Source organism: Xenopus tropicalis, chromosome 3, assembly GCF_000004195.4.
Source record: "Xenopus tropicalis strain Nigerian chromosome 3, UCB_Xtro_10.0, whole genome shotgun sequence".
Lineage (NCBI taxonomy): Eukaryota > Metazoa > Chordata > Amphibia > Anura > Pipidae > Xenopus > Xenopus tropicalis.
This window is the reverse complement of record NC_030679.2, coordinates 19,851,635-19,879,057: the sequence shown is the minus strand read 5'-3', so window position 1 is coordinate 19,879,057 and position 27,423 is coordinate 19,851,635. Positions and strand designations below refer to the sequence as shown.

General features: G+C 39.7%; 1 protein-coding gene across 2 annotated transcripts; it reads right to left on the bottom strand.

Annotated features, from left to right (window-relative positions):
• Window positions 1–6,446: 6,446 nt before the first annotated feature.
• Window positions 6,447–22,141, bottom strand: cnot8 (CCR4-NOT transcription complex subunit 8). Of its 2 annotated transcripts, none has more exons than XM_031897940.1 (7): window positions 21,891–21,914; window positions 20,109–20,313; window positions 17,565–17,758; window positions 16,335–16,496; window positions 11,511–11,655; window positions 10,405–10,515; window positions 6,447–8,068 (listed from the first exon to the last, which is right to left on the bottom strand). In XM_031897940.1, exons 2-7 carry the CDS (start codon window positions 20,223–20,225, stop codon window positions 7,928–7,930), a joined length of 870 nt encoding a protein of 289 aa, XP_031753800.1. In that variant the 5' UTR covers window positions 20,226–20,313; window positions 21,891–21,914; the 3' UTR covers window positions 6,447–7,927.
• Between the last annotated feature and the right edge of the window lie 5,282 nt (window positions 22,142–27,423).

The window sequence follows — 27,423 nt, the reverse complement described above, 5'->3', positions numbered from 1 at the left end:
AATACAGGGGTATGGAGGATAGCTCTCAGTACAAGTGAGGGAATACAGGGGTATGGGAGATAGCTCTCAGTACAAGTGAGGGAATACAGGGGTATGGGAGATAGCTCTCAGTACAAGTGAGGGAATACAGGGGTAGGGGAGATAGCTCTCAGTACAAGTGAGGGAATACAGGGGTAGGGAGGATAGCTCTCAGTACAAGTGAGGGAATACAGGGGTATGGGAGATAGCTCTCAGTACAAGTGAGGGAATACAGGGTTATGGGAGATAGCTCTCAGTACAAGTGAGGGAATACAGGGGTAGGGGAGATAGCTCTCAGTACAAGTGAGGGAATACAGGGGTATGGGAGATAGCTCTCAGTACAAGTGAGGGAATACAGGGGTATGGGAGATAGCTCTCAGTACAAGTGAGGGAATACAGGGGTAGGGGGGATAGCTCTCAGTACAAGTGAGGGAATACAGGGGTAGGGGGGATAGCTCTCAGTACAAGTGAGGGAATACAGGGGTAGGGGGGATAGCTCTCAGTACAAGTGAGGGAATACAGGGGTAGGGGGGATAGCTCTCAGTACAAGTGAGGGAATACAGGGGTATGGGAGATAGCTCTTAGTACAAGTTGATCCAGGGACTGGTCCGATTGCCATCTTGGAGTCAGGAAGGAATTTTTTTCCCTCTGCGGCAAATTAGAGAGGCTTCAGATGGGGTTTTTTTTTAAAGTAGAATCTTAGAGGCGATTTTCAGAAATTTAAATTTCTTGGACAAGGAAGACATATTTGTACTCTACTTACCTATCTACCTGTAGTTTCTACTCCAATCTTGGAATCATTAGAATTTGTTCTTTGCAAAACTGTATGGTTTCCTGGGGTGAACATTTTGTGCTCTTCCACTTCAGGGTCATTTCGTTCACTTTGGAAAACCATAAATATAGTTTATGGAGAGGCGCTGCATCACAAATAGGGGTGAGAACAGGGGGACAGAATAGAGAATAGATGGCTTGTGGAGCAGTTTTCCATAAAACTATGTATATTTGGTATTGGCTCACTCAGGAGACATGGGACTTTCCAAATCAGTTGGTTTGGCATTTATGTGTGTATATTGGGAAAATATGATATTTAGAAGCTTGTTTGTCCATTGCAGGAAATGACCCTGGAGTGGAAGAGCATAAAATGCTCATAATGCAAGTACAGGTATGGGACCCGTTATCCAAAATGTTCGGGACCAAGGGTATGCAGATAAGGGGTCTTTCTGTATTTTGGATCTCCATACCTTAAGTCTGCTAAAAAATCAGTAAAACATTAATAAACCCAATAGGACTGTTTTGCATCCAATAAGGGGTAATTATATCTTAGTTGGGATCAAGTACAAGTACTGTTTTATTATTACAGAGAAAAGGGAATCATTTAACCATTAAATAACCCCAATAGGACTGTTCTGCCCCCAATAAGGGGTAATTATATCTTAGTTGGGATCAAGTACAGGTACTGTTTTATTATTACAGAGAAAAGGGAATCATTTAACCATTAAATAAACCCAATAGGGCTGTTCTGCCCCAATAAGGGGTAATTATATCTTAGTTGGGATCAAGTACAGGTACTGTTTTATTATTACAGAGAAAAGGGAATCATTTAACCATTAAATAAACCCAATAGGGCTGTTCTGCCCCAATAAGGGGTAATTATACCTTAGTTGGGATCAAGTACAGGTACTGTTTTATTATTACAGAGAAAAGGGAATAATTTAACCATTAAATAAACCCAATAGGGCTGTTCTGCCCCCAATAAGGATTAATTATATCTTAGTTGGGATCAAGTACAGGTACTGTTTTATTATTACAGAGAAAAGGGAATCATTTAACCATGAAATAAACCCAATAGGGCCGTTCTGCCCCCAATAAGGGGATAATTATATCTTAGTTGGGATCAAGTACAGGTACTGTTTTATTATTACAGAGAAAAAGGAGATTGATTTAAAAAATTATTTGATTAAAATGGAGTCTATGGGAGACAGGCTTTCCGTAATTCAGAGTTTTCTGGATAACGTGTTCCCGGATAACAGATCCCATACCTGTACCAGAAGTACAAGATCTCCTGACAGTGAATGGCTTAAAGAATTGGGAACTTGTTACTGCAGGCGGCGCATGCGCACACAGCAGGAGCGTCCGGTTGCCATGGCGACGCAGCATCGGAGAACTCTGTGACAAGCAGGTGGGGGGAGCAGCAGAGGGTTTGTGGCAGGAGCGGGGGGAGTTTGTGGCAGGAGCGGGGGGGTTTGTGGCAGGAGCAGGGAGCTTGGGGGGATTTGTGGCAGGAGCAGGGAGCTTGGGGGGATTTGTGGCAGGAGCAGGGAGCAGCGGAGGCTTTGTGGCAGGAGCGCGGATCGGAGGGGGGGCTGGCTTTTGCTTTTCAGCCCATACAGACACGCTGGACAAGATGGCGGCGGCATTCACTGAAACAAGTATGTAGGTTCTAGTATGTGTATCTCTGTAAATCTTTCATTAGGCAAGCTAGAAATATAGCATTTTTACACAGCAATAGTAGCACTATTTAATAGTGTGCTTAATAGATTTTGACTTTCCTTTTCCTTTAAAGGTAAAAAAAAACAACAACTTTCTATATACATCAATCATTTAAAAGCAAACTTTTAATTAACTTATGCAGGTTACTGGGTAATCATCATTCCTGCCCAATGGTACATCATATATGGCTCCAAACACGTCCAGCCATAAAGTATACATCTCTTGGAGATAAGGTTTCATTGGGTCTGCTAGCGGTGTTGGACTGGGCCCCTGGGAAAAATCCCGGTGGGCCCCGGCAGCCCAGACCCCCTGCCCGACCTTTCCTCCCCTGACGTGTTAAACTTACGCGTGCTCAATGGAAGACGTCGGGTGGGGGACCCTGGGGGGGTTAGGGGACACGGCTGGCAGGGGCACCTGCAGGGCCGCTGAGGCGGGAGCCCTGGTGGGTCCTGCACTCCCCAGTCTGACCCTGTCTGCTAGTAGGGCAAATACTGCTGTATTCTGAGGGTGACTGCACATAGGACCAGTTTCTCATCCATGTGCTGATCAGTTGGATATTTATTTTGAACTATCTGTTATTTTATTATGTGGCCAGATTTATATAACAATAAGGTCTGGCTGGCCAGCTTGAAGTGGAACTGAACCATTTATAGGTTTCGCTTCAGATTGTAGACTGAAGGCTTGGCCTTAGGGGGAAAGTGACAGAATAAGTTGACATAAAAATGTATAACTGCAAGTGTAATATAGTAATAATCTATAACGTATACACTGCTGGCTCTTTATTGTCTTTCACACAATATTAGTGATTAAGTATATGACATACTAGGGAGAAAGTCTTCAGAGGGGCTTTGTTCATATGGTTCTCAAAGCAAGAAGTTGCAAAGACAGACAAAGCTGCCTTCAGAAACTCACTTTTACCTCTGGGGCCCCTTGTGATAGACTGAATAGAGCGCAATATGTTTTTCTGGGCCCTGGTATATGCAGAGTCTCTCAGATTTGTACCCACCTATGGCTTCCCTGGTCACAGAATGCCAATATGACTTCTAGTATCCTAATGTTTTTAATCAGTGAGGATATTATCTCTTATTGAACAAACCATTTACTGATGTGTCTGTGCTGGATAGGCTTGTTTTGCCTCCAATAAGGATTCATTATATCTTAGTTGAGATCAAGTACAGGTACTGTTTTATTATTACAGAGAAAAGGGAATCATTTAACCATTAAATAAACCCAATAGGGCTGTTCTGCCCCAATAAGGGGTAATTATATCTTAGTTGGGATCAAGTACAAGTACTGTTTTATTATTACAGAGAAAAGGGAATCATTTAACCATTAAATAAACCCAATAGGGCTGTTCTGCCCCCAATAAGGGGTAATTATATCTTAGTTGGGATCAAGTACAGGTACTGTTTTATTATTACAGAGAAAATAGAATCATTTAACCATGAAATAAACCCAATAGGGCTGTTCTGCCCCAATAAGGGGTAATTATATCTTAGTTGGGATCAAGTACAGGTACTGTTTTATTATTACAGAGAAAAGGGAATCATTTAACCATTAAATAAACCCAATAGGGCTGTTCTGCCCCCAATAAGGGGTAATTATATCTTAGTTGGGATCAAGTACAGGTACTGTTTTATTATTACAGAGAAAAGGGAATCATTTAACCATTAAATAAACCCAATAGGGCTGTTCTGCCCCCAATAAGGGGTAATTATATCTTAGTTGGGATCAAGTACAGGTACTGTTTTATTATTACAGAGAAAAAGGAAATCATTTTTAAAAATCTGAATTATTTTCTTATAACGGAGTCTAAGGGACAGGGTATTTCCGTAATTTTGAATTTCTGAATAATGGGTTTCCGGAAAATGGATCCCATACCTGTGTCTATACCCTACCTTCCTTCTGAAGATTCCCGAGAAGTATACAGAATTCATAGGCTTAATGAGGGGTTAAAATTTAATGCCATAAAGTACGGTCATAAGATAACAAACATTTGTTAAATAAATTGGGGAAACAACCTTTGTTTTCTAATCTGATTATCGTTAAGAATAAAAATCACCAACTCCCCTTTTATTATTGAGGAAGCAAAGTAATGTGCTGCCTTTACAACCTATACTTTTGATTTCTATTCAAGAAAAAAGTTAAGGTTACTATCAGAACATTCACCCCCACCCCTGCAACAGCCTAATAGGCAGGTAATGAACTCCTGAAGTTGCAAAAAACCACAGTGGCAGCTGGAGACTGGAGTGCCTGTTGGATGTTTTTTTGTATCCCTATTAAAGTTAAAATCACTGGAGAGTACCAAATGTTAGGCACCCCCTGTGATTACAATCGCTTACCTGATACCCCTGGTTGGTGCTTGTATTAAGCAGAAGATTGCACCATCCCAGGGTACATGCAGGCAAGCGATCCTCTTCCTTTCTTTTCCTTTGCTGTGATCCCAGGGCCCACGTATGCGCATATAGTGTTAAAGTTCATCTTTTCAATCTACTTCTCATGCAGTTTTCCCCAATGATTTGTTCTTTCCTTCTCCTTTAATAGACTTAGCATTTCCCCTAATTGGAATTCCCTTTTCATGGACTATTAATGTAGGTTATGTAATAGATTTCTCTAATACTGGTTGCGATACACTATGGGGCACATTTACAAAAGCACGAATGCTCAGAGCGTATTTTCGCCGATTTTTTCGGGCGTCCGCACGACTTTTTCATACGCCGCACAACTTTTTCGGACGTTTGTGCAAAAAAATCCGAAAGGTTTTACGATTGTTTACAATTGTTCGGTACAAAAATTTCATGACTTTCGGATCGCCAAAACGATATCGTGAGTAATCGTTTTTTCCCATAAAAACAATCAACGCACCAGAGGTCACCCCTTTAGATTAGAGGAAAGGAGTTTCCATTTGAAGCAGCGTAGGTGGTTTTTCACGGTGAGGGCAGTGAGGTTATGGAATGCCCTTCCTAGTGATGTGGTAATGGCAGATTCTGTTAATGCCTTTAAGAGGGGCCTGGATGAGTTCTTGATCAATCAGAATATCCAAGGCTATTGTGATACTAATATCTACAGTTAGTATTAGTGGTTGTATTTATAGTTTATGTATGTGAGTGTATAGATTGGTAGGTGTGGGTTAGGTGTGCTGGGTTTACTTGGATGGGTTGAACTTGATGGACACAGGTCTTTTTTCAACCCTATGTAACTATGTAAAATATGATTTTTTCGTAAGCATTTTCGCGATATTTGTGATCTTCAGAAATTTTCGTTTCCAATCTGATTTTTTTCCATTCGTGATTCGGATTCGTGGATTAGTAAATGTGCCCCTAAAAGTTAGGGAACTGGACAAAAAATAGAGTGATGTAATGAAGCAACCTTAAATATTTATTTTGATTGTTTTCTAATCTCAACTCATAGGGCTTTTAATATAACAGTAATCCCCAATCAGTGTTTTAGGAGCAACATGTGTTCCAGAAAAATGTGACGGAAGCGCTTCCATCACATTCTTCTGGAACACATGTTGAGGCCTACTCAAAGGAGGCTTTTTGAGGAAGGCGCAATCAAGATTTACGCACTCTCCTAAGGTTTTTTCATTAAGACTTTAGCGCCGAGTTTATTTTTTTTGTTCTTAGAAGCAACATGTAGCTCCCTAACCCCTTGGATGTTGCTCCCAGTAGCCCCAAAGCAGGTGCTTATTTTTGAAGTCCTGGGCTTGGGGCAAGTTTTGGTTGCATAAAAACCAGACATACTGCCAAACAGAACCTTCTGTAGGCTGTCAGTCCACAAAGGGGCTACCAAGATAGCCAATCACAGCCCTCATTGGGCGCCCCAGGTTTTTCATGCTTATGTTGCTCCCCAACTCTCCTTACATTTGAATGTGGCTCATAGGCAAAAAAAAACAAAAAAAAAAAAACACACAGATCAATACAATGAGACCAAATATATTTGTTTAAAAAAAAAAACACTTCTTTATTTTACAAATTTAAAAACATAAATAATATTTACACACATTTCAGACTCCAGCTCAGAACAATGGAACATGGATTACAAAACTTGCTGGATAAAATCTCAAGACTTTTAAGTCAAACATTCTTTTTTTCTTTTCCACTGCTTTCAGCTTTTTTCCATCTGTTCATTTTTTTTTTTTTTACAGATAACACAGAGAAGGCAATTCCAATAGCTTTAAAGCCAATTTTAAAATATCTAATTAGAACTGGGATAAAAATACTAGAAAGCTCAGTTTTGGGCTTTTAAAAGGACAAGTGGGTATCTGCATGTTTTCCTTAGATGTCCAGTGTAAAATAAGTTGCAATTCTTGACGGTTTTCAAAATTGTATGATACAGTTCTAGTAACAGATTTTCTTTTTTTTTCTAACATCAAAATAGGTTTTTCCGTCATTTAAGACTTACATGAACATTTTTATTTAACAGAGCAGTAGTGGGCATTCCTGGTATCAGCAAAGTGTTAGTGAATCAATTTGTGCCTTACTCATGTACCAGAAGGAACTTTGGGCTTTGTTAGTGCCAAGATTTTCATGTTTAGTTTTAGAATTTTGTTTTTTTTTTAATCGCAGGCACCTTTGTGGGCCTATGCCTATCTGCAGAAACACTTAGGGGGTTATGTAATAAAAGGCACAAAGCTTGCCCAGGTGCAGTAACCCAGAGAAACCAATCAGCAGGGAGAATTTACTGGTCACCTGTTTAAAAGCAAACATCTTATTGGTCACTATTGGTTACTGCTACTGGGCAAACTTAGTGCCTTTTTTTACAGACTCCCATAGACAACTCTACTGTATAGCTCCTCCTCCATACCAATAAATTCATTATGGCTATCAACATGCAGGGCCAAGACGGTATGACACAGCTTGTTAAGCTAAACTGAAATGATGGGAGATGCTCAGCAGGTTCTCATAATTTTTTTGTAATTTATTAAAATCTTAAAAGGTGCTTAATGCTGTGGCACTGAAAGCAAAGGGGGCAAAACCTAGGCTTTCCCAAGGCACTCTAGGAGTCCTAGTGCTGATTTGGGAATTGCCAAGTGTACCCATGAGAGAACTGCTCAGCATTTGAGCAAAGGAAAGTTTACAATGGCAGATACAAAAAAAACCTCGGCGTCTCTGTACTTGGTCACTGGTGAGACTTTCTCTTCTGTGCCCGTGTGGCTTGGCAGGGCTATTTTAGGAAGAGGATGACATCTTGCAGTAAAATTATGAAAGTAAGGAAAATTACTAAGCAGAACAATATATACAGTGTCACTCAAAATGCCAATGATTCTGCTGTTGGTCATTCTGAGGAAGGTGCATTGGGAGTAACTGAACGGTTCTGGCATTGAGTGAATGACAGGAACGGATAAGATCCCATTGCTTAACATATAGATGCTGTTATGTTATGTGATGTGCTGACAGAAGGCAAGTAACGGAACACTTTACTGCTGCCCATTGTTGATAAGAGACATGATGCTAATTTTCTCCTCTGCTTCCTCGTTCGACTTTGGAGCCACCCCTGTACCCAGTCCGTAGAGGCGACCGCAATATTTGGCATCATCAATGTGGTCCTCAAAGAACAGCTACAAAAGATACAAAAAGAAAACAAGACTAAAAAAAAAGTCCTTATAAACAAAAGAAAAGCCTAAGCAAAAATGCACAGGCCATGGGGTAATAAAACACAATGCTGCCAAACTAGGGCAAACACTTTGCTACTGGATTCAATGGGGGGTGCCTAATATATCTGTACCCCTCAAGCTAATCCAGGTTCCTAGTACTTTACAGAAGAATGACATTTTGCAATTACAGATACTCCAGGAAGCCCAGCTCAAAGGTAAATATAGGTGAAGTTTGGGATTACATAGTTACATAGGGTTGAAAAAAGAACATTGTCCATCAAGTTCAACCCATCTGAGTAAACCCAGCACACAACCTATACTAACCAATCTATACACTCACATACATAAACTATATATATACAACCAGTAATACTAACTGTAGATATTAGTATCACAATAGCCTTGGATATTCTGCTTGTTCAAGAACTCATCCAGGCCCCTCTTAAAGGCATTAACAGAGTCTGCCATTACCACATCACTAGGAAGGGCATTCCACAGCCTCACTGCCCTCACCGTGAAAAACCACCTACGCTGCTTCAAATGGAAGCTCCGTTCCTCTAATCTATAGGGGTGACCTCTGGTGCGCTGATTGTTTTTATGGGAAAAAAGAACATCCCCCAACTGCCTATAATCCCCTCTAATGTACTTGTACAGAGTAATCATGTCCCCTCGCAAGCACCTCTTTTCCAGAGAAAACAACCCCAACCTCGACAGTCTAACCTCATAGCTTAAATCTTCCATCCCCTTTACCAGTTTAGTTGCACGTCTCTGCACTCTCTCCAGCTCATTAATATCCTTCTTAAGGACTGGAGCCCAAAACTGCACTGCATACTCAAGGTGAGGCCTTACCAGGGACCTATAAAGCGGCAAAAATATGTCCTCATCCCTTGAGTCAATGCCCTTTTTTATACAAGACAGCACTTTATTTGCTGTAGTAGCCACAGAATGACACTGCCTGGAATTGGACAACTTGCTTTGCTTTGAGTTTTAACCATGAAGCAAGTTGCAGGTAAAACTTAGTTCCTTTGTTACATGTATATTGAAGCAGTAGAATTCTTAATGAATCAGTGAGTGTAGGACTGGCCTGACCGGGGGTGACTGACGTAGTTCGTCAGCTTGAAGCATACTGCAACATATGGACAAATTTCTTGGTAACTTAATGAACAGAATGTGTTAATGGCCTATATATATTGATAATGGGCTAGTGCAGCGAGTCTCTGTCTCTATTCATTTTGTGGTCATTAGGACTGAATCGCTGAAAAGTTTCCATATATCTGTTAGATGGTTATAAGGCAAAAAGGGATATGGCCAAATGTAGTATCTCAAAGGGAAGCTCAGACCAAAAGAGTCTGAAGATCTCTGCCCTTATCCCTTACAGGCTGCCTACTCTGCAACTTGCATGGCAGATATTTAAGGTGTCAGGTCTGTCATGGAACAGCACAAGATACAACAGAATATTGTTTAATGTAGTCATGCCAAGTTATCTACTTTAAATAGGAGGCCACCAGTGCAAATTGTTATTACTATTATGTTTGCCCATTGTTATTACTATTATGTTTGCCCAGTAGTAGTAACCAATGTTTTTTAAGGACCACTTATCTGGAAAACCCCAGGTCATAAGCATTTTGGATAACAGGTCCCATATCTGTATATACAATGAATTACAGGTATAAGCCCTGTTATGCAGAATGCTCAGGACCCGGGGGTTTCCGGATAAGGGATCTTTTCCGTAACATGCCTTAGGTATACTAAAAAATCATTTAAACATCATTTAAACCCAATAGGATTGTTTTGCCTCCAATAAGGATTAATTATATCTTAGTTAGTAAAGGTACTGTTTTATTATTACAGAGAAAAGGGAAATAATTTTTAAAAATTAGAATTATTTTCTTATAATGGAGTCTATGGGAGATGGCCTTTCTGTAATTCAGAACTTTCTGGATAACAGGTTTCCGGATAAGGGATCCCATACCTGTACTGCAAATATACCCTATACACTCTCAGTCATGTTATGTTTTTTCATGTTTTTAAACATACTACAGTGAATATTAGTACTAGGGGTGCTATCAAGTTGCTCTCAATTGCTAAAGTATTATCTAGACTTGACAGCTCCTTCTGAAACATATACGACAAGACATCTGCTGGTTGATATACAGTGTTATAAATGAAGGTAAGAAATATTGTAAAAGTGGAAGGTGTTACACCAAGGAAACATCCATAAACAAGAAAATAGACCTTTAGGGTACTAAATTAAAGAGTCAGTAAAGTGCATGTTTCATGCATATAACCCACAGACTAACCTCCTTCATCCGGAAGAATGCCATGCCTGTCAGCAGAGAGTCCGAGCCTGCTTGGTGTTGCCTACCAATCCTTTGCAGGTCCAACTGGTCAGCTACCTCCTGAAGCCCTCCCTTAAAAATACATGCAGAGACTATTAACAACATTAATCTTAAAAGCAATGACCAAATATTAACTCTTTCAGGTAATACTGGCTATTCCAAAGACTACCTTAATGCTGTATAATATACAAGGAGTCCTATTTCACGTGCTGAGCTATGGGCGCATTTTAATGTATATCGCATTGTGGTTTCTTCAGATGAACAAAGTGAGGGGTTGATATTTGTTCCTTTTAAGTTTTTGTCTCTTCAGTACAGAAGAAACCTGCCCCATCATACTGCATTCCCTAAGCAAAGTGGGCCACCCAAATCAGTGCAAAACCCTTGACTAGTCATGATTTTTATGATGTACTTTTGGTTTCTAAATTACACTGTATATAGCAAATAATTCAACCATTTTTTAAAATGGAATTATTCTTCTAAACGGTATTTATTCTTGAGCCAACAAATGTATTTTTAGCTGTAATATTGGTGTGTAGGCGCCATCTCAGTGCATTGTGCCCGAGTTTGAGTTTTCAGAAGGAGCCATTAGAACTGCTTTCAGGTAATGTGTAGTGATGGCTCCTACTCCCATATAACTGGAGGAGTCCCAAGCCGGACTTGGATTTCTTACTATTGAGTGCTATTCTGATATCTACTGGGGGCTGCTATCTTGGTCTCTTCCCATTGTTCTGCTGATTGGCTGGAGGGAAAGGAAGGGGGGGTGATATAACTCCAACTTGCAGTGCAGCAGAAAAGTGTGACTTCAAAACCCGTTTTCCCCTGACAGTATTCCTTTAAAAAGTTGCTTAAAATGACATTTTCTTTAATTATTCAAAAAGAGTTTTTAGATGGAATGCTTAGCTGCACTGTTAATAATTACCTATGTTAGCATGGCCAAAAATCTAGCATTGTCTCTACTGTAGCAAATCACCCCTAGCTGCCTTACCAAGAGATGTACAAACCAACTAGTTAGCTGGTTGCACAATACATTGGAAAATGTAGAAATTGTATGCCAACTTTAAACTTACCTTCAGGTTTTTACAGCTCTTCATCAGATACTTGACATCGTAGATAGATGGGAAGAAGAGATTTAAGATATGAAAAAACTCATGTTCCTCCTCAGGCAGACGGGAATCCGTTAGAAGCTTTACCATATAGCCAAAGTCATAACCACTGCCAGGGAAAACAAACGCCAGTTAGTATGTCTATGATGGTTGTCATTCATACAGGTCATGATATGCAATAGCAAGCGGATATAAGTCTAAATCAGCTACACCAAGTGGAAATAGCTCGGACTTGCCCACCAGGAAAAATCCTGGTAGGTCTAGTCCCTGTGGACACTGGCCCCTCTGCTGCTGCAAATTATGCATTCATATGTGCAAAGGAGCTAGGTGCCAGCGAGGATGTCACTGGCGTCCTTCACATGGGTGACAGAGGCGCTTAAGGGAGGGAGCGGCTGCCGACCAGGACTGTCACTGTGTTGCTTAAATGGTTGGGCTGTTGCCGCTAGGCCTTCTGAACTACAGTCTGAACCATAGTCTGTACAAGTGGATAATTGTGATCATCATCTCACTGCTGCTGCTTTGGGCAGGGGATTAGGGTAGTTTAAAATGTGTATAAAGTGAGACTGTATAATTGTGAGTGCCCAACACCATTTTATGTGTCCTTTCATGTCCTTTTGTCCCTTTGGTTTGCTTCACCACTTCTTTTGTTATTTTACTGAACTGAACTTTCCCCTCCTCTCTATACTCTCCCCCATCTCCCTCCAGTCATTCATTCCTCTGTATTCCTGACTGTGGCTGCCACTTCATCATCTCCAGTTGCACCATCTAACCCCATTTCCACTTCTGCACTGGACATTGCCCCTCTCTCTACCCCTGGTTGAGCTATGAATTAATTCATTGGGGCTGGGGTACATACAATTACAAATTAAAAGTTAATTAAATAAATGAAATGCTCACTGAATGAAACATTACTTAATTAAACATACAAATTAATTTTTAGTCAATTAATGAATTACAAGTTGATTAAATGTAATTCATGTTTAAAATATAATGGCTTTGGTACCTAAATTCACTAAAATGAAACATCATTGATAGCTTTAATTACTGTGACTGGCCCTTGATCAAGTATGTGGGTAAATGGGAGGCCCAGATGCCCAGTCCAACACTGTAGTGGTAGAGAATGGGATGGCATTTCGGGGAGATTAGTCGCCCACAAGAACAGATATTTGTCGCGGGCGACTAATCTCCCCGTGTGCCAGAGCCCTTAAGTTTAACACAGTGATTCGGACAGTGTAGGGCAAAACATTTTTCGGGAGATTTGTTGCCTGCACTAGTGACTTCTTAACGCGGGCAACAAAACTTCACCCGTGTGTCATTGCCCCAAGGGTTTAAAATGCTGGAGAATTTCCTACCAAGTTGAACCACTTGGCTTAAGGGTCCTGACATACGAGTTTAGTCGTCTGCGACTAATCTCTTCTATCGCAGGAGACTAATCTGCCCCAAAATGCCTTCCAACCGGCGATAATGTAAATCCACAGTGGGAAAACATGGGTCGCTTTGGGTTGCGACAGGCACCTGAAATTTCCTTGTAAGTCATTTGTTTCCAAGTAGGAAGGCATTTGGAGGAGATTAGTCGTCCACAACAGATCTCTGCTACCGCGGACGAGTTATCTCTCTGAAATGCTTTTCCATCGATAAAGGAATCACTGGTGGAAAGGCCTACACATTGCTTTAATTTTCCGAAGTCGCGCAAAGATTTGGAAAACTGAAGCTAATCCATAGGCCTTTCCACCGGCGATTTCCTTTGCCGGTGAAAAGGCATTCTGGAGAGATTAGTTGCTCGAGGTAGCAGTGATCTATTGTGGGTGACTAATCTTCCCATGGGACATTACTCTATAGTTCAGTTGCTTTAGACTTATCTGCAGTATATACCAAAAGCCAATAAGATTAGATGATATTGTTTATTCAAAATATAAGCACATCCTTAACAAAATGCATATTCATTAAAAAGAGAACAAAATCCATTTATTTAGCTTAGGCCCCCTGCAGAGGCTTCCCTTCCCCATCTAGCAACACAACATATACACTCCCCTAATACTTTGGCTACTAATAAAATCCAAAATAGCACAGCTGGGTTAGCAGGCCCCATATCAGGCCACTCAACATACAGTGGATATCAACAGTCTACACACCCCTGGTAAAATGTCAGATTCCTGTGCTGTATAAAAATGAGACAAAAATCATTTTAGAACTTTTTCCACCTGTACCACTTAATTAAAAAACAAACTGAAATCTTTTAGGTGGAGGGAAGAAAACCAAAAAAACTAAAAAAATGTGGTTGCATAAGTGTGCACACCCTCTTCTTACTGGGGATGTAGCTGTGTTCAGAATTAAGCAATCACATTCAAAATCATGTTAAATAGGAGTCAGCATACACCTGCCATCATTTAAATGTCTCTGATTAACCCCAAATACAGTTCAGCTGCTCTAGTTGGTCTTTCCTGACATTTTTTTAGTCGCATCCCACAGCAAAAGCCATGGTCCACAGAGAGCTTCCAAAGCATCAGAGAGCATTGTTAAAAGATATCAGTCAGGAGAAGGGTACAAAAGAATTTCCAAGGCATTAGATATACCATGGAACACAGTGAAGACAGTCATCATCAAGTGGAGAAAATATGGCACAACAGTGACATTACCAAGAACTGGACGTCCCTCCAAAATTGATGAAAAGACGAGAAGAAAACTGGTCAGGGAGGCTACCAAGAGGCCTACAGCAACATTAAAGGAGCTGCAGGAATATCTGGCAAGTACTGGCTGTGTGGTACATGTGACAACAATCTCTCGTATTCTTCATATGTCTGGGCTAAGGGGTAGAGTGGCAAGACGAAAGCCTTTTCTTATGAAGAAAAACATCCAAGCCAGGCTACATTTTGCAAAAACACATCTGAAGTCTCCCAAAAGCATGTGGGAAAAGGTGTTATGGTCTGATGAAACCAAGGTTGAACTTTTTGGCCATAATTCCAAAAAATATGTTTGGCACAAAAACAATACTGCACATCACCAAAAGAACACCATACCCTTAGGGGCACATTTACTAATCCACGAACGTCCAAAAAGCGTCCGAATGCGTTTTTTCGTAATGATCTGTATTTTGCGACTTTTTCGCGAATTGTCGCGAATTTTTCGAGTGTTCAATACGACAATTCGAGAAAGTCGTAATGGATATGCAAAAGTCGCGACAATTCACGAAAGTCATAATGGCTATGCAAAAGTCGCAACGATTCATGAAAGTCATAATGGCTATGAAAAAGTCGCGACAATTCCCGAAAGTCATCATGGCTAAGAAAAAGTCGCGACAATCCACAAAATTTGTAATGGCTATGAAAAAAGCCGCGACAATTCGCGCAAGTCGTAACGGTTACGAAAAAGTTGCGACAATTTACGAAGAAGTCATAACGACGATGAAAAAAATCACAAACAATACAAAAAAGTCGCAAAATGTTCGTTTTCCAATCTGAATTTTTCTCATTCGGATTCGTGGATTAGTAAATCAGCCCCTTAGTGAAGCATGGTGGTGGCAGCATCATGCTTTGGGGCTGTTTTTCTTCAGCTGGAACTGGGGCCTTAGTTAAGATAGAGGGATTTATGAACAGTTCCAAATACCAGTCAATATTGGCACAAAACCTTCAGGCTTCTGCTAGAAACGACCCAAAGCATACATCCAAATCAACAAAGGAATGACTTCATTGGAAGAAGATTAAAGTTTTGGAATGGCCCAACCAGAGCCCAGACTTGAATCCGATTGAAAATCTGTGGAATGATCTGAAGAGGGCTGTGCCCAGGAGATGCCCTCGCAATCTGACAGATTTGGAGTGTTTCTGCAAAGAAAAGTGGGCAAATCTTGCAAAGTAAAAATGTGCCATGCTGATAGACTCATACCCAAAAAGGCTGAGTGCTGTAATAAAATCAAAAGGTGCTTCAACAAAGTATTAGTTTAAGGGTGTGCACACTTGTGCAACCACATTATTTTAGTTTTTTTGGTTTTCTTCCCTCCACCTAAAAGATTTCAGTTTGTTTTTCAATTGAGTGGTACAGTTTATAGGTCACATTAAAGGTGGAATAAGTTCTGAAATGATTTATCTTTGTCTCATTTTTGTACAGCACAGGAACCTGACATTTTACCAGGGGTGTGTAGATTTTTATATCCACTGTACTTTTCCCTGCTTTCTGCCAGGAGCACAGGCTTAAACTGTGCATGGACCAAGTCACTCAAGAGCTGGGAAAAGGACTTCGAATGGCCAGAGATGGTGGCTCTGCTTTTTATTATCAAGTATAAGCAAACAATAAAGTACTGGGATTCCTGTATCCATGGCTGAAAGACACAGCAGTCAGCACCCAAGTAGCTATTAATTACCAAGGAAATAAAAGTTAAGAATCACTGTTTGTACCTGTAAAAAACTGGATGTGTTTGTAGGAAAAACCACAACATGCCTTTAAAGAAACAATATGTTCAACATGAGCAAATGAAGTAAGGCTTGTGTTAAAAATGATAATAAACAGAATACATTTTTTTTTTTTTTTTGAATATAGGACTAAAGGATTACAGGTTTTTTTTACCATTACTATGTCCCCTTCACCCCTGCCAGTGTCTCAGGTTTACAGATAAGGACAATTTAATTATGCATGGGTTTAATAGCAGCTGCTGATTAACTATACCTTAACCGCATAAGCCCATTTGAATGAAGTCTTTTAATAAACCCTTTAAAAATTATAATGATGTTGTTTTTAGTTTTCAACGGAGAGCAAAGTCCTTTTCAGATAAAAGGTATCAGAAATGCTGAACCCTACCTGTGAAATGAAAGCCATTTCACATTGTCACATAAGACCACACCGGATGTCATGAGCAGCTCTGCAAAGGTTAGGGTGTCTATGCCTTCCTCTTCGTGCTTTTGGAACTGAAGCCCAGAATTCGCCAACAAGTCAATAGAATCCTGAGAATACATATCCTCACTGTAACAGAAGCCATACACAAAATGTTACTTTTTTCATTTACAGCAAATTTTCTGCATTATATCCTTTTTGGACTGAAATCACTTCAGTGATTAGCCTGCAAAGGAGTCTTATATCTATCTGTATTCATAAGGGTGGGTGCAGTAGTATGACCCTAACAAGGCAGCCACCTAAAATACCTCTAATACCCAAAATATCATAGTAATGTAAAGTGTCTGCTCAGCCTTGACAAGCAATACATTTACACAATTTTGCATTTAAAAGCGCTTGGGTAAAAGAAAATGTTTTTCTAAACCCATGTTTTATCAGTTAAAAAAACAAAACAAAAAAACAAAAAAGAGCAATTCAATGAATCCCAAAGCTAAACAGCAAGGCTTGGCCCAATTTTCAGCCAGACATCAATTGGGGAGGCCTCTTGGAGGACTCCATACATGGACAGATAATCTGTTGAATCAGTCTGAAGGACCCGAATCAGCAGCTTGAATTTGTCCATGTATGGACACCTTTACAGTGAAGACATATGGAGCTACTAGTAGCAGCTACTTTTCAGGGCTACGGAAATAGACAATGCTGATCATTTACCAATAATTGTCTTTACATGTGTTTTACCAGAGGCAATTCTCAGTATTGTCTATGGCAGGGTATTACCTAGCATTTAGTAGCCATGACAAGTAGCTGCTACTACTGTGTCTTCACAAATCACTGAATGGGAACTAAATTATTACTTGACTTTTAAAGACAAATCTAATACATTTTGGTGTTATTCCAAGGAACAGGGCCAAAGTGATAGTGGAATGAAAGTTATAAAGGTGTATATATGTTATTATTAACAGCGGTTAATAGCTGGGGTTGCCATATTTGTTAAAATAGATACCAGCCTTTATATATGTTGCCTTTTATCCTATTTATAACATTGGCATTAAGTATAAATCATACAGGGCAGGTGGCAACCCTTACAACAACAATTTACTTGCAATACATAGGAAATGGGTGTATAGCACCATAATAGCAAAGTTCTTAGCAGACAATGACCCACAGTTGTTAAAGCATGGAAAAGGACAAACATACGTGAGGTTAAACTTGAAGTTGAATTGCCATGTGTTGATCCCAGGTGGATACTCCCCCTTTTCATTCATAAAAGTAAGCCCAAGCTGAATGATTTTCAGAAGGTCAACATTACAGCGCAATAGTTGGTACTGATAATCTATTGTGCTCCGGAATTCACCGATGGGCCGCACCACAACTCCAGGAAACTCTGTGTCCTAAGAAAACACATGTAAAAATAAAAATATGAACACTGAATTTAACAGTAGGCTTATAAAATTAATTAAATGAGTCACTGTAAACAAATACCCCTGACTTTGTTGGTCTATTGTAGATATTAAGATAAGGCTTTTACTGCTGTTTGAAAATGTTATCCTCCCTGCATTTAGCCTTGTCCCTATATTAATTCTAAAGCTGTCAGATATACAAATCCCAGTATAGCTGAATAGGTGCAGATCTGGACAAGACGGTATTTTTTTAATGAAATTTTTATATAATTTGTTCATAAATTTGTTAAAGGGGGGTTTTGTACTGTTTCAGTGTTTGCAGATGAGAAAACTATGCAGCCCAATTCATTCCATCCAGGGCGTGGCATCCTTGCAGCAAGATGTTGACAAACTGACAATCTGGGCGGCTGAATGTGGATAAATGTAAGGTCATGCATCTGGGATGTAAAAATATGCAGCCACTTATACCCTTAATGGGACTGCACTAGGCAAATCCATAAAGGACCTAGAGAAAGTCCAAAGTAGGTCAACTAAGCTGGTAACAAGTATGGGAAGTCTCAGTTATGATGAAAGCCTAACCAAGTTGAAATTGTTTATACTGGATAAGAGGGGGATATGATAACTATGTACAGGTATGGGTTCCATTATCTGGAAACTAAATATACAGAAAGCTTTAAATGATGGGAAGGCCATCTCCCATAGACTCCATATTAATCAAAAAATTCTAATATATCAAAACTATTTCATTTTTCTTTGCAATAATAAAACAGTACCTTGTATTTGATCCCAAGATTTAATTCATTCTCAATCCTATTGAGTTGATTTAATATTTTTAGTAGACTTAAGGTATAGAGATCCAAACCATGGAAAGATCCCATATTTGGAAAACCCCAGGTCCCATATAATAAACTCTCTAATGATTATTTACCAGGAAGTCCTTTTAGCAGACACAAGGGCATTCATTCAGATTAGAATAAAGGAGGTGCCATTTTAATATTGAAAAGGGGTTTTAAAGTAAAAGTTGTGAAGTTTGTGGAATTCTCTCCTTGAAGTGGTTACATGGCTGATACATTAGACAGCTTAAAGAAGGGGATGGATGACTTTTTAGCAAGTGAGAGAATACAGGTTTTAGTCAAAGTTGATCCATGAACTGGTCTCCATCTTGGAGTCAGAAAAGAATTTTTCCCCTCTGGGCATATTGGAAAGGCTTCAGTATGGTTTTTTTTTTGCCTTTTTACAACTAGCAGTTAGGCAGATTTTATATATAAATAAAAGGTTGAGCTAAATGAATGTACTTTTTTAACCTAAGTTACTCTGTTACTATTGTAGGGCAAGGTCTAATATCATTCTGGAGGGCCGCAGCTATGTGTAGGCCTTTCCACCGGCAATTCCTTTTGTTGCCGGTAAAAAGGGCATTTTGGAGAGATTAGTCGCCTGCGGAAACAGAGATTTATCACGGGCGGCTAATCTCTCTGTGGGACATTAGTGCTACATTTAATATTAACACATCTGTAAACTGCAAACTTATTTGGCAGCACTGTACAATAGTACAAACAGTGAGTTTATACAATGAATAAGCTTACAAATGTACCCAAGTTCAATATAAATCCAATAAATAGGGCTCTAAATACATTGTGGCACATTGACCTTTACACTCGATCCTACCTACTAAGATCTTCAGAGCAGCTGTGGAAAGGGGTAGTTACCACCTGTACCAGTTAAACTCCTGTATAGAGAACAAACTCCTTCTCTTAGCATATTACATAGGCAGCATTGTGGGATAGGGTGGGGTTAAATTATACATATGTTGTTATTTTCCTTTATATCTCTATAACTCTCTTGATTATATTTTTGTATTAAAGGAATGTGCACAATGCATTTTTGACACAAGCCCTACTTATACTTAAAACAGACTTAAGGCTTATGATCACAGACACTACTTGTGCACAAAAAAGAGTGAAGGTCCACATACACGGCCCGACTGTAGGCCATGTAGGGGCAGAAACAACGGTCGGGCAGGTTAAAAGATTTAGTCGGACCGGGGACCGCCATTATAATTCAATCATTTGGCCCCAGGGATCAAATTAGCCTACATGTTCCCCGATATCTCCCCCCCCGTAGGTGGGGATATCAGGTGAAGATCCGCTTGCTTGGCGACATCGCCAAGCGAGCAAATCTTCACGTGTATGGGCACCTTTAGTCAGAGTCAACCAGCAATCCTGATGAATCCCAATAGGCCTGTCAAAAGCCAAAACCCTATACATCTCAATTGCAACTGGGATAAGGGGGTAATATAATAATATACCCACGCAGACAAAGTGTCAGTTTAATGTAGACTTACCATTGCTATGTAGCCATAAGTGCGAACAAGCTCTCTAATTTTATGCATCTCCTCCTCCAAGTTGACAGCCCACACCTCACATATCACTTGGCTATTATCTACCACTGCTGCAGGCATCTTGAATTCAGAAAGGTGGCCAGTGAGATGTGTGGTACAGACAGAAAATCAAGCAGTGTTTTCCCCAGACAGAGGTGATGTCTCTTACCTAAAAATTTTAAAATATATACTTTAAGGTTAACTTGCAGAAACCCAAACATATTAAGAATTTGCAATCAAAAGACATATTAAACAATTATAGGTAAGGGAAAGGCAACACTGGGAAACACTACCCTGTTAGCCTTGCGGATGGTGAATACAGGGAAATGTTCTCCTGCCACCATTTGCCTTGCCTTGTATATTAGTATTCTAACACCTGGCAGTATTTATAGTAATACAGTTCATGAAACTGCTACACCACTATAAGTATATTACATATCCATCAGGTGAGTTAGCTGCCTGGGCACATAGATTATTCATCCCATTTGGTCCATTTTTCAACTTCACAATGGTTAGGGTGTGTGGAGTTAATGCAATAAAATATTTAGTTTAATCAGTCAGTTGGCCAAAGCAGAACTCCAGCATCTTTTAAGTAGTAATTTGGCTGATCAGCCACAATTAGGACATCCTTGTTTAACCCCTTTAGATCAGCAACAGAAAAAAGCCTCAGTCGTTTAGATCGCAGATTACTACAATTCACTAAGAAGCTCAAAACTTGGTTGTAGGGGGGCTGCAGTCCAGAACATTTTTTACAATAGAGAAATGCCGGACTGGTGTAAAAAGTAACCTATTGTATTCACTGGGTGTGACTAGCTAATTGGTCCCCACTGACTTTTACCTTACCTTTGGTTCTAATACACAACTTGGGACATTTTTGTTGCAGTGGTTAGCACTTTTGTCTTGCAGCCCTGAGGTCCTTGGTTCATTTATGGACACAGCACTGCCTTATGCTTACAGTGGTTTCCTTCCACACCGCAATAAAACTACAGGCAGGTTAATTGGCCCCTAATGAAAACCGTTGTATGTGAATGTGAAAGTACCCTGGGGCAGGGAATGATGTATAATCTCACTGCAGAAGATGGTGTATAATGAATATTGTACCCCCTATTGTAAAATATAAGGATATTATAAGTCACTGAGAAATGTAATTATATTAAAGCATGAGGTCGAAGGCCAAGTCCTTTTATACAGGCCATTTTACTCTGGGATGACCTCTAATATCCTTCTTTTTTACAACAGAAGTATTTAATTATAAGACACAAGTTTTGGCAACCATGTGGCAGAAATTAAATTGCCAAGCAGCATTTATAAGGATATCATTTACAGGATATGTATGGCTCCCATGTAACAGTACACAAGAGCCATTTTTTTCCTTCACACTATATATTAAACATATATTAACATTGGCTTTGTCATTTAATAATACAGTATTTCTTAAATTCATTGTACATTTATCTACCCCCCTTCCCTTGTGGTAAGATTTCCCTGTTAACAATATAGGAAATGATGCACCTACTGTTGCAAAATATAAGTATATTAGAAGCCAAGGAGGAGTTATATGCCAATTGCTCCTTTATATGTCTATGGAACTTTACTGTGACTCCTAATATCCTTATATCTTACAACCTAGTATAAACTATTCTGACTAAGACACAAGTTTCAGTAAGTCATTCCACAAATTAAAGAACTAAGCACAGATTATAAGTAATGACATTATTAAACGCGGTTTATAAGGATGTTGCCTACAGGCTACCGATGGCTAGCGTATATTAGAAATAAATCTTAAATGTCCATCCTGCAGGTCTCCAGCACATTGGCTGGAAACGGTTTGAGAGACGCTTGCCGGGTACTGTTCGTAGCAGATGCATTTAAAAAACAAAACTCCCCTTAGCCGGCTTTCTGATCAATCTCACCTCCCGGGCTCCGACCCGAAGCAGAGGGCAGCACGAACGTATATCTCCTACTTGTGCGTACTCTACGGTAACGTTCAATGGCTGACTCGGCGGGCGCTCTAGCCACTGCTCTCTATGGTCAGGATCGAAAAGCCAATCAAAAACGCGTTCCGAACCCAGGAAGTCGAGCAAGCGAGGTAGGCCCGGAGCATGCGCAGTTGAAAGGAAACTGAATGACTCTAATGGGCATGCGTGAAGGCTATGCCGCAGCACTGGATTTGCAGAATTCGTGAGGCATTACTATGAACTATGTATTCAAATGCCATTTGTGTTATTGGATTGTGTTGAAGGGGAGGATATTTATATTCTAGAAAAAAGTTGCACATAAGCTCAAAAAGTAAATAAGACGAAAGTGGAAGTAGTTTCAATCATTTTTATTGGGATTTTTTAAACATTATAGCCAAATAAAGGCATTAAAATATTTTCAAACATTAATATTTACATTATGCAGAAAAATAATCTGCAGTACAAATAATAACAGCCGTTGAAAACTTATACATTCAGTATTGGTCAACATATGATAAAATATGATATAATATAATTTAAAATTGTTGGTTAAGAAATTTGTTATGTACACGTATATTTATACCCGTATACTAATCACGCATTGAAAACGTGCAAAACGCGTATAAACTGACACTACTGAGATCCTAGGGGTGAAAGTGGAAGTAAAGCAATTAATAATGCAATTACCTTCACAATTTCCTTTCTAGTAGCCTGGTATGTAGTAATAACTCTAACTGTAGTAACCAAACTTAGTTTTAAAGTATGAATTTGAATATAATATTTGAGAGTAGAATCTCAAAATTATAAATATTGCATTATCATGATATTGCTTCAAACCCTTATTTCCATATAGAAGCACAAGGAAAATGTAAAAATTCTATACATTTACATTACATTGCATTCTGAATCCAGATGCAAAAATGAAGATTTTGAAGTCCCACAGGCTCCACGTTATAAACCCTCCTCATATGGGTGAAGACACACAGAGCTACTAGTAGCAGCTACTTGTCGTGGCTACTAAAATAGACAGTGCTGATCATTTACTGATAACTGTCTCTACGTGTGTTTTAGCAGAGGCAATTCTCAGTATTGTCTATGGCAGGGGATTTTCGGGTTTAGTAGTGCAAAAAAGAAGCTGCTACTAGTAGCTCAGTGTGTCTTCACCCTAAAAAGCATAACTCTCAACTCCCCCAATTTTGTTGGAATTTACCTTTTACCCCTGGGTTTTACAGGTTCTCTGGCAAATTATGTGCAAACAGTCAGCATTTAGCAACTTTAAAAGAGCACTCGTGCATGTGCAGCAACGTTACAGAGAGCGTTACAAAATGTCCCCCCTGGCCGCAGCTAGGGCCTGGTTAAAGTTGCTGCCTTTTCAATATGATAAGTCCAGATGGGGATGATTGTCTGAACACAGCGTCATTTTTTTCTGAGTCCTGTCTGAATTTTCAAATTCAAATAACCAGACAGGCAGCAATCCTAGGTCAGGTTGACGTAGCTGACAAGTAGAGACTAAAAACTTGGCCTGTGGCACATAATACTTAATTTGTCTCATGACGACTTTAGTTACCCAAATAGGAGGTGTCCAAATGATTGAAAATTTCCCACCATTGGCCCCAAGGAGACCCACCTAAAAAAATCAGGCGCCTGTGTTTTTCAGGTGAATTAGCCCCAAAAATACACACCGCTTGTACTTTCAGGTAATTCTAACTGGGGCTAATAGAGGGTGATTTCAGGTACTTTGCATCCTTCCTTGTTCAGGGCTATCAGGGCTCATGGGGATTTGAACCCTGGTTTGTGCAATGGTGTACATAGTTTGCACATGCTTTTCCCTGCTAAGCGAGTCCACTGCGGAAAGGGATCCATATAACATACATTACCTCTGTTATCTTGTCTCCTCCTACAATCTCATTAAGGCTAGGTACATTATTAAAAGAAACAGTAGCCCCAAAAAATGAAAGTGTATCAAAGTAATTAAAATATTAGGTACCGTTGCCCTGGACTGGTAAAAAGTGTATGTTTGCCTCAGAAACACTACAATTGTTTATATGAACGAAGCTGCTGTGTAGCCATGGGGGAAGCAATTCAAACTGAAATAGGGCTGAATGGTACTGGGTATATAGCAGATAACAGATAAGTACTGTAAAACACCACTATATTCTACAGGTCTTGTCTGTAATTTGTCTTTTCTTCTTTCACCAGTAGAGTGTAGCAGTACATTATAATTTAATTACTTTAAAACACTTTCATTTTTTGCTGGATTACTGAACTTTGTTCTGTGATCCCCTTGCCCTTGCTTCAGAAAGATCATTTGTATGATTATAAATCAGAAGAGATTTTAATATGTGATTGCGTATCCCTAGCCCTCAGCATTTCTTTTTTATAACTGATAAGAAGAAAGGAACAAAGCATTAACCTTCATGGTGTCAAAGTAAATGGTCATAATTTTTAACCACTGGGTTGATATCAGGCTTGCCTCTTCATCGCACTTTTGCACAATATTTGCTGCACAATATTTGCTGTTTGTTTTCATCATTAAATCAGATGGTTTCACAACAACATGGCCTCTGCTCTTCATCAAACCAACAGCATGAATAACCTAGGTTACACAGCATATAGGCTTCTTCCTGCCTTCCTCACTCCTGAGGAATCTCCTGACACTTGTGCTTGGCAAATGACCATGTCAAAGTACAAAGCACCATATTTTTTGCCTATGGGAGATATTAAAGGAAAACTATACCCCCAGAATGAATAATTAACCAACAGATAGTTTATATTATGTTAAGTGACCTATTAAAAAATCCCACCAAACTGGAATATATATATATATATGAATAAATATTGCCCTTTTACATCCTTTCCCTTGATCCACTATTTAGTGATGAGCTGTGTGCTCCCTCAGAGATCACATGACCAGAAATAATGCAGCTCTAACTGTATGTGTGCCTTGGCTTGTTTGTGTGCACTGTGAATCCTATGATCCCAGGAGGCAGGCACTTAATTCTTAAAATGGCAATTTTCTATTTAGGATTAGCCAATAGCACATTATTAAAAAAGTATATTTTTATGAAAATTGTTTATTTAGATGAAACAGGGTTTTACATATGAGCTTAATTATGAAATATATTTTTATCGAGACCTATATTGTTTGGGGGTGTAGTTTTCCTTTAAGTACAGGGCTGCCTTGCATGAACAGCAATGTGCTTTGTATCTTGCGGATTCAGTAAGATATGAAGTGCGCAGGTTTCACTGTTAAGTGTGTGGGTTGGCAAAAGACCTGATATTGGCCAGTGTACCATTGCCCTTTTGATGTTGTGCTCTCATACTCACCTCCTACGTCTCAACCAAAATGAGGAATCGTTCATGGCTTTTGCCTCTTCTTCAGAAACTGTGCTTAAAGGAACAGTAACACCAAAAAATGAAAGTGTATAAAAGTAACTAAAATATAATGTGCTGTTGCCCTGCACTGGTAAAAGTTGTGTGTTTACTTCAGAAAGTCTACTATAGTTTATATAAATAAGCTGCTATGTAGCCATGGAGGCAGCCATTCAAAGGAGAAAAGGCACAGGCACATGGCAGATAACAGATAAAACACTATTGTATTCTGCAGAGCTTATCTGTTATCTGCTATGTAACCTGTGCCTTTTCTCCTTTTTTCCAGCTTGAATGGCTGCCCCCGTGGCTACATAGCAGCTTATTATATAAATTATAGTAGGGTTACTGTAGCAAACACACCAGTTTTACCAGTGCAGGGCAACAGTGCATTATATTTTTATTACTTTAAAGCTCTTTCATTTTTTGGAGTTACTGTTCCTTTAAGAAAATGGCCAATTTGTTTTTAAACTTCCTGATCTGCTTTGTTCCTTTGTCTATTCCATATAGACTGCAAGTTTGCACTGTAAGTAGTGGTGCATTTAACAGTGAATAGGCTTTAATATTGTGAGATTTTTTATATATAATATATATTATATCTGCAGGAGTTGTAATTATGCACAGCTTTTCTACATACTGGGTATATGCTGCTTTAGTACGCAGAGCATGGTGCATTCCAGGGATAAGTAACAATGACAATCAGGGGAATTGCAAGCTATCTCATCTCATTGTGTACTTGTGGAATCACCTTGGGTAAGGCACAGTGATGCAGTTTGTCATCTAAAGCAGCAGCTTTCTGCATTTGAAAGTAATAATGTATGTGCCATGCTTAATGCATTTATGTCAGTCCACCATAGTATCCAAGAGTATCCAGTTCTGTGTATTTGTAACTAATAAGGGAAAAGTAGCAGAAAGAAAAGGGTGTCACTTCTGCTAACATGGCATATTCCTGAAGGTGGTTAGCACTGCTGCCTTGCAGCGTGGGGTCCTGAGTTCATTACGGGTCAGGACTCTATGTGCAAGACATTTGAGTGTTTTCTTATAGGTACTATTGTTTCCTCCTACACACCAAAAACATACAGGCTGGTTAACTTTCTCCTGAAGAAGCTGACCCTGGCATGAGTGTGTGCTGTGAACTAGATTGTAAGCTCCACTGGGCAGGGACAGATGGTGATGATATATAAGCACTGTAAAGCACTGTAGAATACTTAGGCACTATATAAATGAAACATAATAATCCCTACAGTCTCTTCCTTAATTTCTCACCTTCAACTGGCAGGAAACTAGAGGACCCAAAAAAACACATGCAGGAAAACATATTCTGGGAGACCCTATTAAAAGGGAAGTTTACCTTTTGTAAAGCACTACCAAAGTGGAAAGAAGCACTTTCCCTAATACCTTTATTGAGCAGAAATTGATAATAAAGGCAGTGCTTACCCTGGAGAAAGGTGCTGATGAAGCCTTGACAAGGGGACTCCTCAATTTCCCTTCGCCATCAGCCATCCCTCTGAACCCCATTGTTACATACATTAATAAAACACCAGGAGACGGAAATGGGTAAAAAGAGGCCACAGCATTTATTTACATTTTATCAAATAAATAGGACCTTGCCAGCCTCACCCCAAGGCAATATTCAAAGCCAGAATTCCATAAGAGATCGCTACTATGCTCTGCTGTTCCTTACTGAAGACTTGAGATCAGCACTATGTCATTATATCCACCACTGAGTATTAGGCTGCCTCTACCTACAGAGAGGATGGCCCCAAACTCTGCTACCAGCAGGAGCTGCATCTCCCACCATGAGAGAAGTTCAGCAGCCCTGCTGCCGGTCCTGAATCTGCAGTGCCTCGATGATAGGAAATCCAAGCAGGCTGTCACCTAGCACAAGCAGTAGTAGCGTCTGTATCAATCAACCCACCGTGCAGTCAAAGGAGAGAAGCTCCTTTCTCCCT